At 37.0% G+C, this 16,178-nt stretch overlaps 1 protein-coding gene across 1 annotated transcript in view; it reads left to right on the top strand.

The window, feature by feature from the left end:
* The window catches only part of FREM2 (FRAS1 related extracellular matrix 2), a 139,592-nt gene that overhangs the window by 61,409 nt on the left and 62,005 nt on the right, over nucleotides 1-16,178 (top strand). Inside the window, exons 3-4 of the mRNA XM_075050503.1 lie at nucleotides 11,111-11,257; nucleotides 13,546-13,776. Of these exons, the coding sequence (XP_074906604.1) occupies nucleotides 11,111-11,257; nucleotides 13,546-13,776 (378 nt within the window). The remainder of the gene's footprint in view (nucleotides 1-11,110; nucleotides 11,258-13,545; nucleotides 13,777-16,178) is intronic.

The raw sequence follows: 16,178 nt of genomic DNA, 5'->3' as shown, positions 1-16,178 counted from the left end.
AGCTAAACCCGTTATTCTGTGAAACAAGGAAATGAACTTTGTTTCATTTCAGCTGGAGCCTGTTTTGGGGGAGAAGTTGTCTGGCGCCACAAAACAAATTAGTAAGCAGAGACGTGAAGACTATTAAGTTTATTTTAAGAATGTGTTGCCAGAGATCTAATAAATTTACTTACTGCTGCAGGCCATGCATGCATGAAGCCTTACTAATCCAGGTGGTGTTTTTTTTCCTTCAGAAGGAGGTGCAGGGTGTGGATCCTTAGGAAAAAAGGTATTCTGCTTTAGGTAATATGGGCATTGTTTAATGATAGACATGACAACTTGAGTGGTATGTTTGAGTTTTCTCTGTTACTACTCACAAGGAAGTTTAAATTATTTTTCTGATACAAAGTTAGTTTGTGGCTATACAAAGTTCTAATTAGTTTAATGAAAACACAGAAATAACTTTATAATAACAGAATAATTCTAAACCAACAGATTTTTTGTTGTTATTTTTAAATATTCCAAAGACTACTTTTAAAGTGTTTGAATTTACAAGTTTACCGTATTACACTACAGAACTAGTCATATCTTTGAGTTTTCTCAGTACTCTCCTTTGTGCACGCATGAAAATCACATCACTGGACTTTAGTTAGCCATCTAGACTGGTGGGTTGAACAACTCTCCCAATTATATTCAATGGAGTGGGCCGAGTCTTTCCAGAGGGTAATCCAGCTGTTCATATCAGATGTACCTGCAGTTCCTGAAGATGCAGTTCTTTCCAGCTGCCTAGACAGCTAGCGTAAATTAAACATATGTCTTTTACGTGATAAAATTAGATTATATGAATCCTACCCTTAAGTGACAGGTCTCTTGTCTTCACCTTTTGCAGAACAGGAGCCAGTTGATTATGTTCCTGTGCACTGGGACCTAAGCAAAAACATACTGTGTTTTGTCAGTAGTGGTTATTCACTGCAACTATTGAATTTGGCTGCTCTGAATTTTTTTCTGCTGATACGCAGTGGTCATTATTTATCCAATATGCAGTAACAAAAGGCATAATTTCAAAATAAGGACTTATCTCTACAATAAGAACAAAGACTTGAGAACTAAGTGCTGCTCATAGAGCAGTCTACAGACAACCCTACCTCCTGGTACCTTCCCTTTTCTGGGTCTAGTGGGACATTATGTTCAATAGCTGTCAACAGTCCCCTTTCAAATGCTTCCTCTCCTGTCCACCCCCTTGGTTTTGTCCTGCTTCTCTTGAATCTGTTTATATGAGTTAGTTCTCTACAAGGGAGGGTAAGCTTCCAAACATTTTACTCTCTTCCTTGTCCTTTACTACTTTCAAATACAGGCTATCAGCAGTGATTGCTACCTGCTAATTAGTTTAAAATAATCCCTGATAAGTGCCTAGCAAATAAGGCAATACCAACCAAGAGACAGGTGGCACTCTTTTTTTTTTTACTTTTTTTTTTCCCTCTTCATCACCTTTGAAACAGTGACAGGGCAAAATAAAGTCTTTCTTCTGCTTCGTTATCTGTTGCCTTGTAAATTCAGTGTGACACCAACTTTTGCACGTGCCTCCTGCACAGCAGTTTCTTAGAGGTCTCCCTTTCAAACACCAGCCTGTTGGTGACTGCTTGACCTCAAATACTGGCCAAAATCAGGTGCATTCAGCATAGCTTCAGGTTATAATTTGTAGTGTATCCTGATCCTTTAACATGCTCACTTTCATCATTTTTAGATGTCTTTCTTTTTTTTTTTTTCCCAATAGTGCATGCAGGCTAAGAGGGTAGAGTTTGATTAAGAATTGTTTTGAGCAGATTCTGTGATGAATGCCTCCCTCCTGTTGACGTTCAGTGAGACAAAGTGTTTCTGGAAAGAAAACATTGTCAGTTCTGATTTGTAGTGAGAACAGGCCTGTATTTATTAGAAAATATACTTTCTATGGAACTGATACTTCTGGCACTTCAATTTCCAAATAAATATTTCCATATAAACTGTATGATGATCCAATGTATCAATGGGATTTAGATCAGATCTTTTGGTCATTGTCATCACAGTAACCTGTCTGGCTGCACTGTGAATGTTGCAAGATTTTAAAGTGCTGTAATATGTTATTGTTGGTGTGTACATAGAACAAGTATTATATATCCATTCCTTTGTGAATATATTAATATAGAAATAAGTATGATTAATATAAATCATATATATGTTTTTGTGTCTAATGAATTTCATTATTTACTTTTAGCCAACCCTTAATTTCATTTAAACTCCTTGCTCTTTAAAGGAAAATTTAGGCCGCATCTGACGTATTTTGTGTGTCTACTTTAAAATGAGATTAATCAGACTCTGGAGTGTGATTGTCAGGAGAACATATTAGCTAAAGGGATTCTGTGAATCCTATTCTATTTGTCTTCTCCACCAATAAATACTGAACAGTTGCTGAGTCTCTGAGCAGAGCAATAAGAAATTTTCTTATCCTGTGAAAATGTTTTGAGATATTTTATTTTGAATCAGGACAAAACATCAAAATTCTTATAAAGTTTTGCAGAATAATTGAGCATAGGCTTTTCAATTTGAAAAAAAAAATGGAATGTGCAGTTTAGTATTTTTAGTTTTTACATTAAAAATTAGTTTAATTTTTTTACAGTGTTAATATGAGAAGTTATATATACTGAAAAGACTTAAGGCGGACCGTGGAAAAAGATGAAAATTCAACATTTATTTTCTCCAATATTTTCAGTAAGGTGATTAATCAAAGCCAGTCTTTTTGTGAACAACTTTGATTTTGACGGATTGATATTTTGGGGGAGAAGGGGAATAATATGAGTATTTTTTGCCCAGTTGTACTTTGTTCAGTCCTGCTAAGAACTTTTCAGGTAGCTCAATGTCTTTCTCTTCTGTTACAATGATTCAGCAGCATATATCTGTATGTGCTTAAGCATTTCAATTAGTAACATTTCAGTAGTCCCCTGAACCCATGAAATTATTTACATATTCACCAGTGGAACTGTAGAAGTGGGAAGCATTCAGCTCCTGCAGAGCTAGCCCCCTGCTTACAGCACAGAATCCTAAAAGTGGTTCTTTTGGATTCTCTTGAAATTAGTTACAAAGCTAACCACTTAACAGCTACAAAGACTTTCAAACACACACAGTGCTCCAGAGTCTTTTTTTGATGATTCATACTGGGTTTCTCTTTATCTGCTTTGCTCTTTCCTTTGAAAACTCACAGCCTCGTGGAGCAGCCAATAGAGTGAAGGTATCCTGGCTCTTGGTGTACTAATTTGTACTGAGCTGGTTTAAACTGAAATTAATTTAAAGCTATGAAATGCAGTGGCTGAAGACCCAGTGCAGGTTTGCTTCCAGTTTCTGTAAATGAAAATCTGGTTAATCTCTTAATCAGAATCTGGTTAATCTCCTGCAGAAGAACTGGGCATAGACTTGAATTGGGAATTCCTTAAATTAACCCAGCATGAATCTCCAGACTGTGCTTGGAGACATCCTTAGTTACGCTTAGTTGAATTTTACTAGCATCAAAATTTAATATGCACTAGCTAGCCTTTACATTCATGTCTCTTCTCTCACTTCCCCTTCTCTTTTTGTAACAAAGAAACTATACAGTATTCTTCAGATATTTTTTCTGCTACATGACTTCAAGCATTTGCTTAGTCTGAGCCCTGGCAAATGTGGCCATTCCAACTTGTTTCTTGGGGGTAGGCATAAAACAGAAGCAAAAAAGACTTACAGAAACTACTGAAAGATGGAAGCTGTCTGCAGTTCACTGGATACCAGCAATTACACTCCAGGCAAGCCAAGTCCATAATTCTGGGAAGTGTGTGTTTTCTCATGAGAAGTCAGAGAAAGCATTGTTTTAGTCCCTAATCACTAGGGGCTAGTTTAGGGGGTTGGTTTTGATTGTTCTGCAAATATATTGAGTTACAGTGGCAGATAGAGTGCAGAAGGGTGCAGAGTTCAGCAAGTTATTTTAGTGATTGGAGTCCATTATAGTACATTTGAAAAAGACTTATAAAGATGAAGCATTTTAATGGGTTTCTAATTGGATAAAATTATTAGGTTAGCTTATGCATTGTTGCAGTAAATTTAAAACATTCTAATGACATATTTTACATGCTGGGTTTGCTTATGTGTTTAACTTCTGCAAATAGTTTTTCTGTATGAAATTAAGGCAGTTTTACAGGATATGCCTTTTCTGGTGATCATAGCAGAGGGAATAGCACATGATCACAGAATCATAGAATCAGAATGGTTTGGATTGGAAGGGACCTTTAAATGTCACCTAGTCCAATGGTGAGCTGCCCCAATGCATTGAATAAAGAACACTTATTATCTATTTTATAGGTAGACCTTTGCCTTTTTAACCTGGAGCTAGAATGTACTGGGACTATGACACAGTATGGCAAATCAGAGTTGTTGAAACTACGTGTCTTGTGCTGATCATATAATATCATCTCTATATTTATTCTGACTAGCAGAATCACCTAAGATTGTATTTTCCTCCTCTAGTCTGGCAAAAAACATGTTTATACAAACCACAAATAATGACTAGCAAATAGTGTAGGGATCAAAAAACTTGGGAAGTGCTAAGGCTGACAGGAAGTTTCATAGCTAAATGGGGAGTAATGATGTTGGGGAACAAGATTTCTGCATTTCACGTCAGATTTTACTTCTAATGAGACTGCTGAGGTAACTTTATCCTGGTGTATAGTAACTAAGTTGGCTTGGCACGGAAGGAGGCTAATCAGAGGATGAAAAAATGGAACAGATGTCTAACAATGGATGATTCCCTTTTCTTTCCTCTCTCTGTGTCTTTGTTTTCTCTGCAGGCTGAACTCAAGTTCAGGAGTGAGCTTCCTTTTTCAGATGCTTCATGTACCTGCTGCAATGAGGAGATCCATAGCAGGGAGAAGGATAGAGTAGTGCTGACTTCAGTAACCCTGTCTGAAAGAGGCACCCAGTAGGGTCAAATATTGTGAACCAAAGAAGAAAGTCTGCAGCTTTTGCAGACATGCAAACAAGTCAGCAAACAGTAGCAGAACCTGGAAAGAGCTGGAGGAAGAGGGAGGAAACATGATTTGTTAAGATGTCTTGCTATGGTTTTAATTGTGCCATACGATGTTTCCTGTACTATAGGCAGACTGTTAATATTTCACAGTTGCTCTGATTCTCCTTATTAACATCCTTTTGCAGTCTCTTTAGGAATTGAAATAAGAAAAGAAAGGAGAAAAGATGAATAGTAAAAATTTTAAAGAAACTCTTCTTTCTTAGTGCTTTATTTACCCTTTTTTTTCTCTCTCTCTCTCTTTCTTGTGTTTGATATATGTTCTTTGCCCTGGAAGAATGTATAGGTTCTTTTTTTTCCCCATTAAACAACCTCACCTAATGACTAAAGAGAGCAGATATCTTGCACCGTAAAGTTCTACAAGTACCAGACAGCTGTGTTTGTACAGACATATCTTGTGGACACGATGAGTCTGTGTGGCTATGGTTATACAGGTTAGGCACTCTTTAGCTGATTCATCTCTGACTGATTATGCCACGGATACCATGCAGGGAAAGCAATATCTCTATCAAGATACATCAACTTCTATTGTGTCAATAAGTGAACACTGTGGTGTAGTTGTATTATTTTGTTTATGGATTAGAGTTCTGGGGTAGCTCCTGGGGACAGGAAAGCTACCATCAGACATTCTTTATGGAATGCCCTTCATGTTGCCAGTGCTCAAGAGACATGATTTAATGATAGAGATATATTTTATACTGTCTTCACATAAGCCCAGTGAACTGTGGGGAGAACTGGAACTGATTCTTTCCTTCTGTGAGCTCTTGGCATCATGATAGAAAGTTCTGACAATCTAACCTGTATTTCTCATGGAGGTTTTATATCTTTTTAAAGATATCTGAGCAGCGTGGTTAGAAAGAGAAATGCTTAAATGGGAATATTCATTTCAATATTTTTCCCTTTAACCAGTTTACTGACCAAGTCCTCTTCTCCCTCCTCTTTTATTCATTTTGAGTAACTGAAACTGGAGTTTCCAGATTACTTGATCTTTCTGGTTTGATGACCCATGCAAAAATAATACATCACTGTTTTCTGACAGGTGACCAATTTGCTGACAGGACTCCCATAAAGACCAATTCTAGGTGACATCCATCTTCGAATTGTCATATTCAGGCAAACCTTTTCAGAGGGTATTGTCCTGAGCAGCCTCAGTCAGTCAGGAAGTCACAATCATGAAATCGTTTTGTGACCCACCTTACTCCAGATCCTTAGCTTTAGCTTCTTAGAAAGTCTTTGACTATGTCTCACAACTCTTGCCATCTCATTTCTTGTGAATGTCTCACTGTGCCACGTCCTGTTTAGCATCTTCTGATTTAGCACTGCTGCACTCTGATCTCTGGCAAAATTCAAGAAACAGGTTTTCATGCATCACTGTAGCAACATCTTGCCAACTGTGTCTCATTGATATATAAGCAAAGTTACTTCAGATTTACCTTGCTGTAACATGGCCCTCCTTCCTTTTGTTTATTTTTAAAAGCACTCTAGTAATGGCTTCCCTCTGCAAACTTCTGATGTATTTGTATTACAAGCACCTGTCTGGGAGAGGAACAAAAGCAAAACTGTCATTGAGTTACAGTGCCTTAATTCTTTGGCTAGAAGCTAAATGTTTGACTATGCCCAAGGGAAGTGCTAGTGAGCAATGCAAAATTAGTTTGTCTATAGAAATGTTATTGTAGGGGAGATAATTTAATAGAGAACCAAATTAAAATGGCATGTGCAATTTTATTTCTGTTATTTTATAATTTCTGAAAGCTGTGCTCTTAATATTCCTTACAGACCTTATGTTTGCATGGTGCTTGGCTCTTCTATGTTGTAGAAAAGGCCCAATTTCATCTAGTTCAGGCATGGTGGAAGTCTTCTTACCCAGCATTAGATGACCATAATAAAAATGTCTGCAATGTTAACTGGTCACAACAGGCATCTTTAGCAGCTGCTGAGGAAAAATGCACATATTTCTGCCTATTTTGAGGCACAGCTAATCTCATTCAAAAATAGATGCCTAAAATAAGTCATAACCTTGCAAAATGCTTCCTTCTCAGTTTTAGCTGTAAAGACAGTTTAGGATTTCTAGCCCAAAAATAAATACCTGAAATTAGATAAGATGTATTGTATGCTTCCTGCTCTACTGTGTTGGAGGTCTGTAATAACAGCAACAACAACAGCAACAACATTTGTTTTACTCTTTGGGTACTTTGGACCATGAAATGGTTTGTATAATTTAGAAGACATTTCTTCTGAACACAAAAAGCATGAAGTGAAGAAAGCAAGATCTAAAATATCTATATTCTTTTCTTAAAATTCGAAATCTGATGGGTTAAGTACTGCACATTCTAAAAGGTGAACCATATATATTTCAGGGGCAGAAGTAGGCCTGTAGAAATGGAGGCTTGCTGAAAGCCCCCTAGAAATAATACTTTTTTGTTTGGGTTTTTTTGTTTGGTTGGTTGGGTTTTTTACTCTAAGAAAAAATAGAAAGAAACTGCTGAAAGCAAGAAATAGGTGGAATTAAGACAATATTAAATCTTTCTTTCATATTGCCTTTCTTCTACTTTTTGATTCCTGAATTTCATCCTCTCATTAGGTTTCTAACTCAGTATACTTCAACATTTTCCATAGCATCAATGACAGGAATGAACTGGTTTGGTAGTTGGCTACTGAAATTTCTCCATATGACTGTTCCTTTTTAACAGCTGGGATTTTTTCTCTTGTATAGTAATTTTGATATGTTCAGTAATTATGTGCAAATATAGATTACATTTAGGGTTGAACTATTTAAGACACTAGAGATGAAACACAAGAGACCTGTGTGTAAGCAAGCTGTAGATCGTGTGCCTGTGTCCACAGTACATTTAAACTATTAGTTATTTGGACAGTACAACAAATTATGCTGGATTTCATATTACTTCCAACCCCTGGCTGGAATCTCTTATGTCTAAAAAGATACAAACTCTGCTAGAAGCTTTTCCTTCACCGTGGGGGTTTCCAGTGTCTGACATTCTCATTTCTAGTAAGCTCATGTGTAGCGTTCGCTACATATCAAGGTGCCACGCTTAGATCACTGGTCGGCCCGGACCAGGGAAAGAGACAGATAACACACACAGTGTGAGCGCCAACTTCCCCCTTTTATTGCGCAGTTAATTGCTTTTATACTAACAAGGGGAGGTGGGGTTACAGGTACATCACAAGGCTGCGACTAACCCTCTAACTTTCCGTGACATCGCGAGATCTTCCGAACACCGACCCCTACACTCATGAAGCAGTATTTTTTCTCAGGAGTGATACTAATAGGTTCTCTCTCCTCTAACTGGCAATAAATTTTCATTCCTTTTATATCTTAAAAACTTTCATCCCTCTGTCATATTATGTTTAAATTGGGCAGTGTGTTCAAGGGTGGCACACAAATGGCTTTTCTCACTAGGTGAAAGAGCAAGACATATTCTGTTGCATTTGTCCCAGTAAACTAATGGGAAGACATAACATATGGCTAACCTAATGTAAGGGCAGCTATAGCTAACACTATAGTTACTGGGTTTTTTGTCGTGCTCATTACAGTTTTTGGTATGTGTGTTTGTAGCCTTCCCCTTTGTCAGTAACAATAGAGATCAAAAGAGCAGAAAGAAGCAGGGCAAGGAGTGCAGGGTGATACTCCAATAACCATTTCCCTCCTTTTGTTTACACAGGACCATTGCCTTTATGTGAGATTACACAAGTATGGTTGTTGGTTTTTTCTCGTAGACAGGTCACTAAAGAGATATAGAGGCTTGTCTTTGAAGCAGAGTAGAAGCATATGGAAGGGCTGCCTAATTTTTCAAGGTATAGAATGGAAGAAACTGGAAGAGGAAAACCAACCTCCATTTGGCTCTTTCTCCAGTAATTAAGCCATGAGTGAAGTGAAATACTTAGATATGTTTCTCTTTCTCTGCTGTTCAGAGGAATTACTTTATCCACTGACTTGTGTACGGAAGTGTTAAAGGGACTTTCTAAAGGGAATTCCTTGCACATTTCAGGCAGTTGTTACCTGAGCAAACCTTGTTCTGTAGCAGCACCTTGTGGGAAAGAAATCAGACTACAGCCTCTCAAACAAGCCAATGTTCCCAGAAGACAGTTGCTAAGTAAGCATCTGCCTTCAGTGAGCTGAACAGGTTATTTTATTCTTGCTATGGAAATTAGAGGATTCTCCTGAGTAATAACAAACATATCCAATAGGATGATACAGAACTTGATTTGTCATGCCTTTTTATCTGTGGCATCCAGAATCCCTACACTGACAAGAAATGCCTTTTTACTGTGCAAAATCAGTGAACAGATGGAGGTAAATTGTACATGAGAAAGTAAAGCTATGCTATATTTTATCAGAAATGTGTTAATCTGATTTGAGATATTCAGTCTGTTGTACAAATACTTGGCTTATAGTCAATGAAATGGGTGCTAGCTCTTTTCAGCTATTGCCTTTCCAACTGAAAAAAAAGTAACATATTAAACTGGACCTTAGAGTGCCATCTGTTTGCATTTGTTGTTTCTGGATTGCTTTTTAGACTAAGAAAAATTCCATGAAGCCTGCTATTTCAATAAAAATTTCCTGTTGTTTTACAGTTGTACAAATCCCATTAACAGTAGACAAACCAGCTTCATTTCTGCTGGGAGGAAGAGATTAGGCTGAGACATGCGCAGATTTTAGGCTGGTGCTTAGTGTTTTGCAGCTGGAGTTAAATGACTTCCATATCATCCCCTCCAAAACTTTGAGGGATGCTTCCAGTATTCCTGTATTGCTTTGGCTTCAAAAAGGGAGCCTACTTTTGTTGATAAATATATGGGCATTTGTGTTTGAGAAGGACTGTGAAGGTTGTCCCGATTATTGTAAGAGGAAATGCAGTCTTCAACTTAAGGACAATGCCATCAACAGCTGCCAGCCAGAGATGCTGACTTGGTCCATGTTAACCATTCAGTTTCCCTAGCTGAGTGTACTGCTTGCTGTCCTGTGCTTTCAGTTCCCAGTGTTTGAGTGCACAGAAACCACCCATGTTCAGTGAGACTGCAGGGAAGCTGTTGTGCTACTGCTACAGTAGAGACCTTGGAAAGGATCCCTGGAGTCTGCTTTCTTCACCAAGAGCATGTTGCTACAGTTGTGCCTGTGTAAAAAGAACTGTGAGGACATCTTTTGGTCTACTGAAAATTGACTCTCAAAACACATCTGAACACCTTCTCACTTGCCGGCATTCATGATATCATGAAGATAAGTCATTGCAAAATAGTTTAAGAGAATTCCAGTAAGCATTTGTATCTCTCTAAATCTTCTTAGGTGACACAGGCAATCATACTTGCCCAAGAGTTACAAGCATGTAAGCTTAGGAGGGCATCAGCATAGCTATAAACTGTGGCATGTATCGGGGATACTTAATCTTGTTGAAACCATTTCCTAGGAAGATATGAAAGCTGTTGCTAAAATCATACAGTGCTGATGCATAAATTCTAAGCCAATAAGAGCAGAAATTGTTAGATTTAGTGACCAAAGTATTGAGTTTTAGAAGCAGGCTGCATGCAGTCTAAAAGATGGTAGGTATCATCTCCAGCTTCTCAGGATACTAAGGGTCTTCCAGTGCTTCTGGCAGTCTGATCATATCAAGGAAGTTCTGTGTGATGTCCTACGTTGTGTGTTATTTGGAAATACCAATACGGTTCTGCAGAAACTTGGATCGTCCACAATTTTTGTAATTTCTCAAAAAGAGATCCCAAATATATTGTGATTAATTCTTGCTCTTTTTCCCATGAAAAAAGAAGAAAATTAGCATAGTTTGGAATAAGTGTGACTAGTTTGTATGTATCTAAGATAAAATTTACTCCTATATGTACTAAATGTCTCATGGTTTAGGTCTTTACTTGTTATTTCTTAGTTTTAAATCTTTAAAACCTTTGGATTGTAATGTCCAGCTAAGGTACACATCTTACCCAGGATACCGGTTACATTAACCTCAAAAGACAAAGTAGTATTTAACAAAAAAGAAAAATTAATTAATATATTATATTAATTATATTAATTTTGTTTTGCAGGCGGCAATAAGCTGAAGAATCAACATTTTCGCCTAAACTGGGCGTGGATCTCCTTAGAAAAGGAATATTATTTAGTAAATGAAGACTCCAGATATCTTGATGTTGTTCTTAAACGGAGAGGTTACCTGGGAGAAACCTCTTTTATAAGTAAGTTCAATTTTAACCTTATCAATTGCTTCTATAAATCACTGGCCAGCTAGTTGATAAAATGTATCAATACAGCTATATCCTTTTACTGTTTTACTGGTGTTTCATACTAAGCAAGCTAGATTCAAAGGAGTATGTTTATTTATTATGTTTCTTTTGTTATGCTAAGTATATTCTTCAGTTATATGATGACATTTTCACTTTTTTTTTGTCTTCTGCAATTAATTTTTGACTTAACAACCCAAGACCCTGTCCTTCTTTCTTTGATTTGTTTTATACCACTGTTGTATTTGTCTCACAGACTACAGTTCCTGTCCAGATTTTATTTTTCCTGTAATGAGAAAACACAGTTTTAGCAATTGGAAAGACAACAACAATAAACATAGATCATTTTCCAGTAAGGCTATTGTGAGCTGGCCTGATTAGCAGCTATGTACATTAGGGTCATTTTCTTCATTCAATGTTGGCAGTCAACTGAGGCTGATACAGGAGCTGTTGAAAGCTGTTTGCACTGTCTGGGGAGTGAAAAGGTGAAAAAAGATTGTGTTATCACATTCTGCAACCTCACACCTATCTCTAACTTCTGGATCTGTTCCCATCCTCTTCCTAGTGATGCATTTGGACCAGGGAGCATTATCCTTGTACAGTTTCATTTCGAAACCTATGGCGAGCTTACACTGCTTAGAAAAGGCACTCAGTTTAAAGCTGGTTTTGCAGAAATATGTAACCATTTACCTGGCATGGAGAACAAGCTCATGCTTAGAAATCAGTTTTCTGTTTAAGTCTCATTCTGAATAAGAATCTGAGTTTCAGGTATTGAGATGTAGTTAGGACACCTATTTTGGCATGACATTTAAGGGATATAGGCACTAACTAACCTAATCTAACTTAAAAGGCTCTGTTTTGAACAGTGAACTAACTTTGATAATATATTTCTTTTAAATGAACTAAAAGAATAAAAGAGATGAATGAAATACAAAGTTAAAGATGTGTGGTTTAGATTAATTACTCGTACTGATTAACAGATACTGATTTGACTTCTGATCCCTCAAATAGAGTGTTTACAAAATTTTCTACCTATGGATTCAAGTTCAGTTTCTGAATTGAGCTGACTCCAAATCCAGCAAAAGCAGTTTGAATAACTTGCCTCTGACTACCTTAATCCTACAAAATGGAATAACAGAGTTGGAAAGAACATAAAAGATATTGGTTAAGATGCTTACTAGCCTTTCTGGTCCATGTGCAGTGCCAAAGGGGCTGAAGGGTTGGAGGTTATGTAAAATATTGGCTATGACTTAGGAAGAGGCACTAGCAGGAAGCAAGAAAGGCAAGATTTGTAGGGAATGGTGATATGTTTTAATGCATTAGTGATACAGTTGGAAGAAACAGGCAGAGAAGGGAGAACGTTTAAGTTTTTTCTGAAAACCTGAGAGAGACCTTTAAGATTTGAGTGGTATTGTGGGGTTCAAACAGAGGCCAAATGCATGAGTTGGAGATAGTTCTGAAGGATTGTCTAATTTCCATGAGGGCCTGTCAGACAGCCTTAAACTGGGAGCGAAAAGCCATTTTAGAGCAGCCTGCGTCTGAGGCTGTAAGGTCTGTGCTGTCTCTGTGGGATCAGCTATGTTGGATTTTGTCCCATGGCTTTGAAGTTTCAACTTGATTTGAGTTTAATGATTGTCATTATACAAACACTGAAATAAGAGGATAATAATTTTTAAAAAAATGCTTATTGTAGTGGGAATGGCCACAAGGGTTCAGATTTTACATCTTCTTTCATCCTTATTCCATATGTTTTACTCCTTTGTATCTTTGTTTTTCCTTAGCTTTCCCCTTGAAGGCTGAACTTTCCAAGTGTGTTTTTATTTTTTCTAAGAGAAATAAATTTTTTTGAGGGTTTCAGGCAACATGTTATTTAGATGTTCTGGAACAGAATAGAACCCAGAATGTTAAAAAGCAGGGGAAAATCTGTTGGCCCTTTTGGGCATCCATAGTTGAATTACGGAGAAATGGAAACTTGTCTGTAACCTCAGAGAATGTAGAGTTTTTCTAGTAGTTAGTTTTACTTTGGCTAATTCTGTCCAAAGTGCCTTTCATAATGTTAGTTGATGTGCTTCCACCTCTATGTGTGACACCAATATAAAATTGATCAAGAGTAACAGAGTTGGCTTGAACACTGTCAGGTTGTGAAAAGTATATTTTTCTAAAACTTCTTTTTTTAAAGGTTACATAATGAGAGAAAAGTTACAAGTGATGTTTTTAATGACCTGAATTTCTGATTTTGGCAGGTATTGGCACCAAAGATGGTACTGCCAAGAAAGATAAAGACTTCAGAGGAAAAGCCCAGAAGCAGGTGCAGTTTAATCCTGGCCAAACCTTAGCTACGTGGCGAGTACGGATTTTAAGTGATGGTGAACATGAACAGTCTGAGTCCTTTCAGATTGTTCTTTCTGAGCCTGTCATGGCAGTTCTGGAATTTCCTGATGTATCCACGGTGGAAATTATTGACCCAGGAGATGGTAAGAACCTTTCCAGAACTTTACTGCAAATATGTTCATATACCAAAAGATAAACTGGAGGGCAAATGCTATGTGTAACGGTGGATAGTAAAGCTTACCTTTCCTCAGAATATTTCTGAAGACAGACCTGGGCATTGGGTAGCTGTTTGTCCTCTATCACTTTTAAGTGATTCATGAATATGTAACTAAGGTAGCATGCTTTGATGAAATACCTGCATTTTTTCCTATGATATATTATTTCTAGGGTTTTTGTTTTGTTTAGTTTTGTTTTCCTTTTAGGTACACATTGGGTAGCTGTTTGTCCTCTATCACTTTTAAGTGATTCATGAATATGTAACTAAGATAGCATGCTTTGATGAAATACCTGCATTTTTTCCTATGATATATTATTTCTAGAGTTTTTGTTTTGTTTAGTTTTGTTTTCATTTTAGGTACAATAGTTTTTTGATTCAATGTGTTTGCAAACAGAGCGTATCTGCACAGGTGCCTGGAGGCTGACTTGATTTACTCTGCCATGGTAATTCATGTGGGAGAGGATGGTACAGGAAAATCCGGGATGGTTGGTCCCAACAAGTTAGGGTCTTGAAGCAGAGTAGTTGCATCCGTTAGGCCTTAATATCATCAAGCTGAGATGCTCAGTAAGGGTAAGGTTCACTAGACCAAGTACAGCACAAGCTGTGTCAAGAACAAATAAAATTATAGTGAAATGTAAATGAAGAAAGAAACTGATTAAAAAAAAAGGTAGAATGTACTCTGGTTGCTTTGCTTTTCAGCTGCATCCAGACACTTGAACCCATGGGCTGTGGTCACACAAAACTGTCCTTAAGGAGTCTTTCAAGCATTGGACAACTGTAACAGCTTGTTTTATGTAGTCTTCCCTAATTCACATTTGAAGAGGACTGGGCAGCAAAATTGTCAGAGGTTTCTTAGTTCCTAGTTACAAATGCAAGTTAAACCAGAGGTTATCTGACATCCATATTTAGTCACTGAGAAAAATAGTGCTTAACTTAAAAAGCAGTATGTATGAGACACAGAAATTACTTGAAAATGTGTTAAATCTATTTTTTCTATGAGCAGTGAGATAGCACAATTCAAGATAATCGTCTGAGTCTTCTTAATGCCAACAATAGTTTTTTCTATTTCTTATATTAACATAAAATTTTTGCAGTCCCAGAGAATTTGTAGTAATTATACATAAAGTGAAGTTGCATAGGAGAAAATCAAATGCATAACTGCAAATCAAGGATTATCTACAGGAAAATTATAGAGAGAACTTTGAGGGGAAGGACTGGGTTTCCTAATAATCTATGAAAGCGTAGGGTATAACAAGTTCAGAAGCTAGCTGAATAGGAACCATCAAAAGTCTTATTCTGCTTCCAGTGAAAATGGTTTTAAAATTCATTGATTTGAATGGTGTAGTCTTAGCACCAAAATAGTGAGCTTGTTTGGAAAGCCATACCAGCCCCTTGGTGTATGGGATATTAGTTAATGTTTTATTCCAAAAAGAGATTGCATAACTATGTGTTTTATTATACTAGGTGAGATGGTGTAGATCATTCTCCTCTGGGCTTTTATGTTGTTCGTGAGGTCTGTTAAACTTCTATAGTGTCATTTTACTCCTAGTTGGATAATTACGAGAGAGACGGGAAACAGAACAAATCAGATTCCTGCTTTTTTTTTTGAAGGATAGAGTTTTTAATTTTGTCAACTTAATTCTAAAGGGAGAAATAAAAGGAACAAATTGGATTTTTCTTAGTGTTACCTTTTGGTTTACTTTAAAACAAAAAAGTAGGGATTTGATGGTTTTCACATTGAATTTTTGACTTGCTGGAATAACGAAAGTGTCCAGATCTTATCAAACCTGAATTACAGCATTTTTAAGGCAGGCTTTTGACCTTAAGTCATGCTAGTAGTTGAATTCATTTTCCAGTTGGAGACATAAAACCTGGCACATGTTTTCAAAGAAGTCGCATGACAATTTTCAGAACATTGTTTGCCAAAGTACTCTGAAATAAAAGATTTGCTTTGTGCAGTCAGATGATACCACTTGATTTGATATTATACAGAATTATATCCTGTTTGCATTGTAGTCATACAAATGAAACTGTAAAGGTGCCTTATAATTATGTGCATAACTACCTTTGGTTCATGAGGTTTTGAGAGAAAAAGAACAAAATTGATCCTGAATCCCAGTAACAGCATAAAACTCAGCAATCTCTTTATAGGAGTATAAAATAATGAAGGAGTTTAAAATGCATTTCCCTGAAAAACAGATCTGACATTCTTTGGTCTGATACATTTTAGGGTGAGATTTCTCTCCACACTTCACTGACTGTATTGGCTAGGTCTCCTGTGAGTAAAACAGGAGCGTAGACATGTAGTGAATTCAAATCAAATGTCCA

This window comes from Buteo buteo, chromosome 18, assembly GCF_964188355.1.
Source record: "Buteo buteo chromosome 18, bButBut1.hap1.1, whole genome shotgun sequence".
Taxonomy (NCBI): Eukaryota; Metazoa; Chordata; class Aves; order Accipitriformes; family Accipitridae; genus Buteo; species Buteo buteo.
The sequence above is the reverse complement of the archived record's forward strand: the minus strand, read 5'-3'. Positions and strand labels throughout refer to the sequence as shown.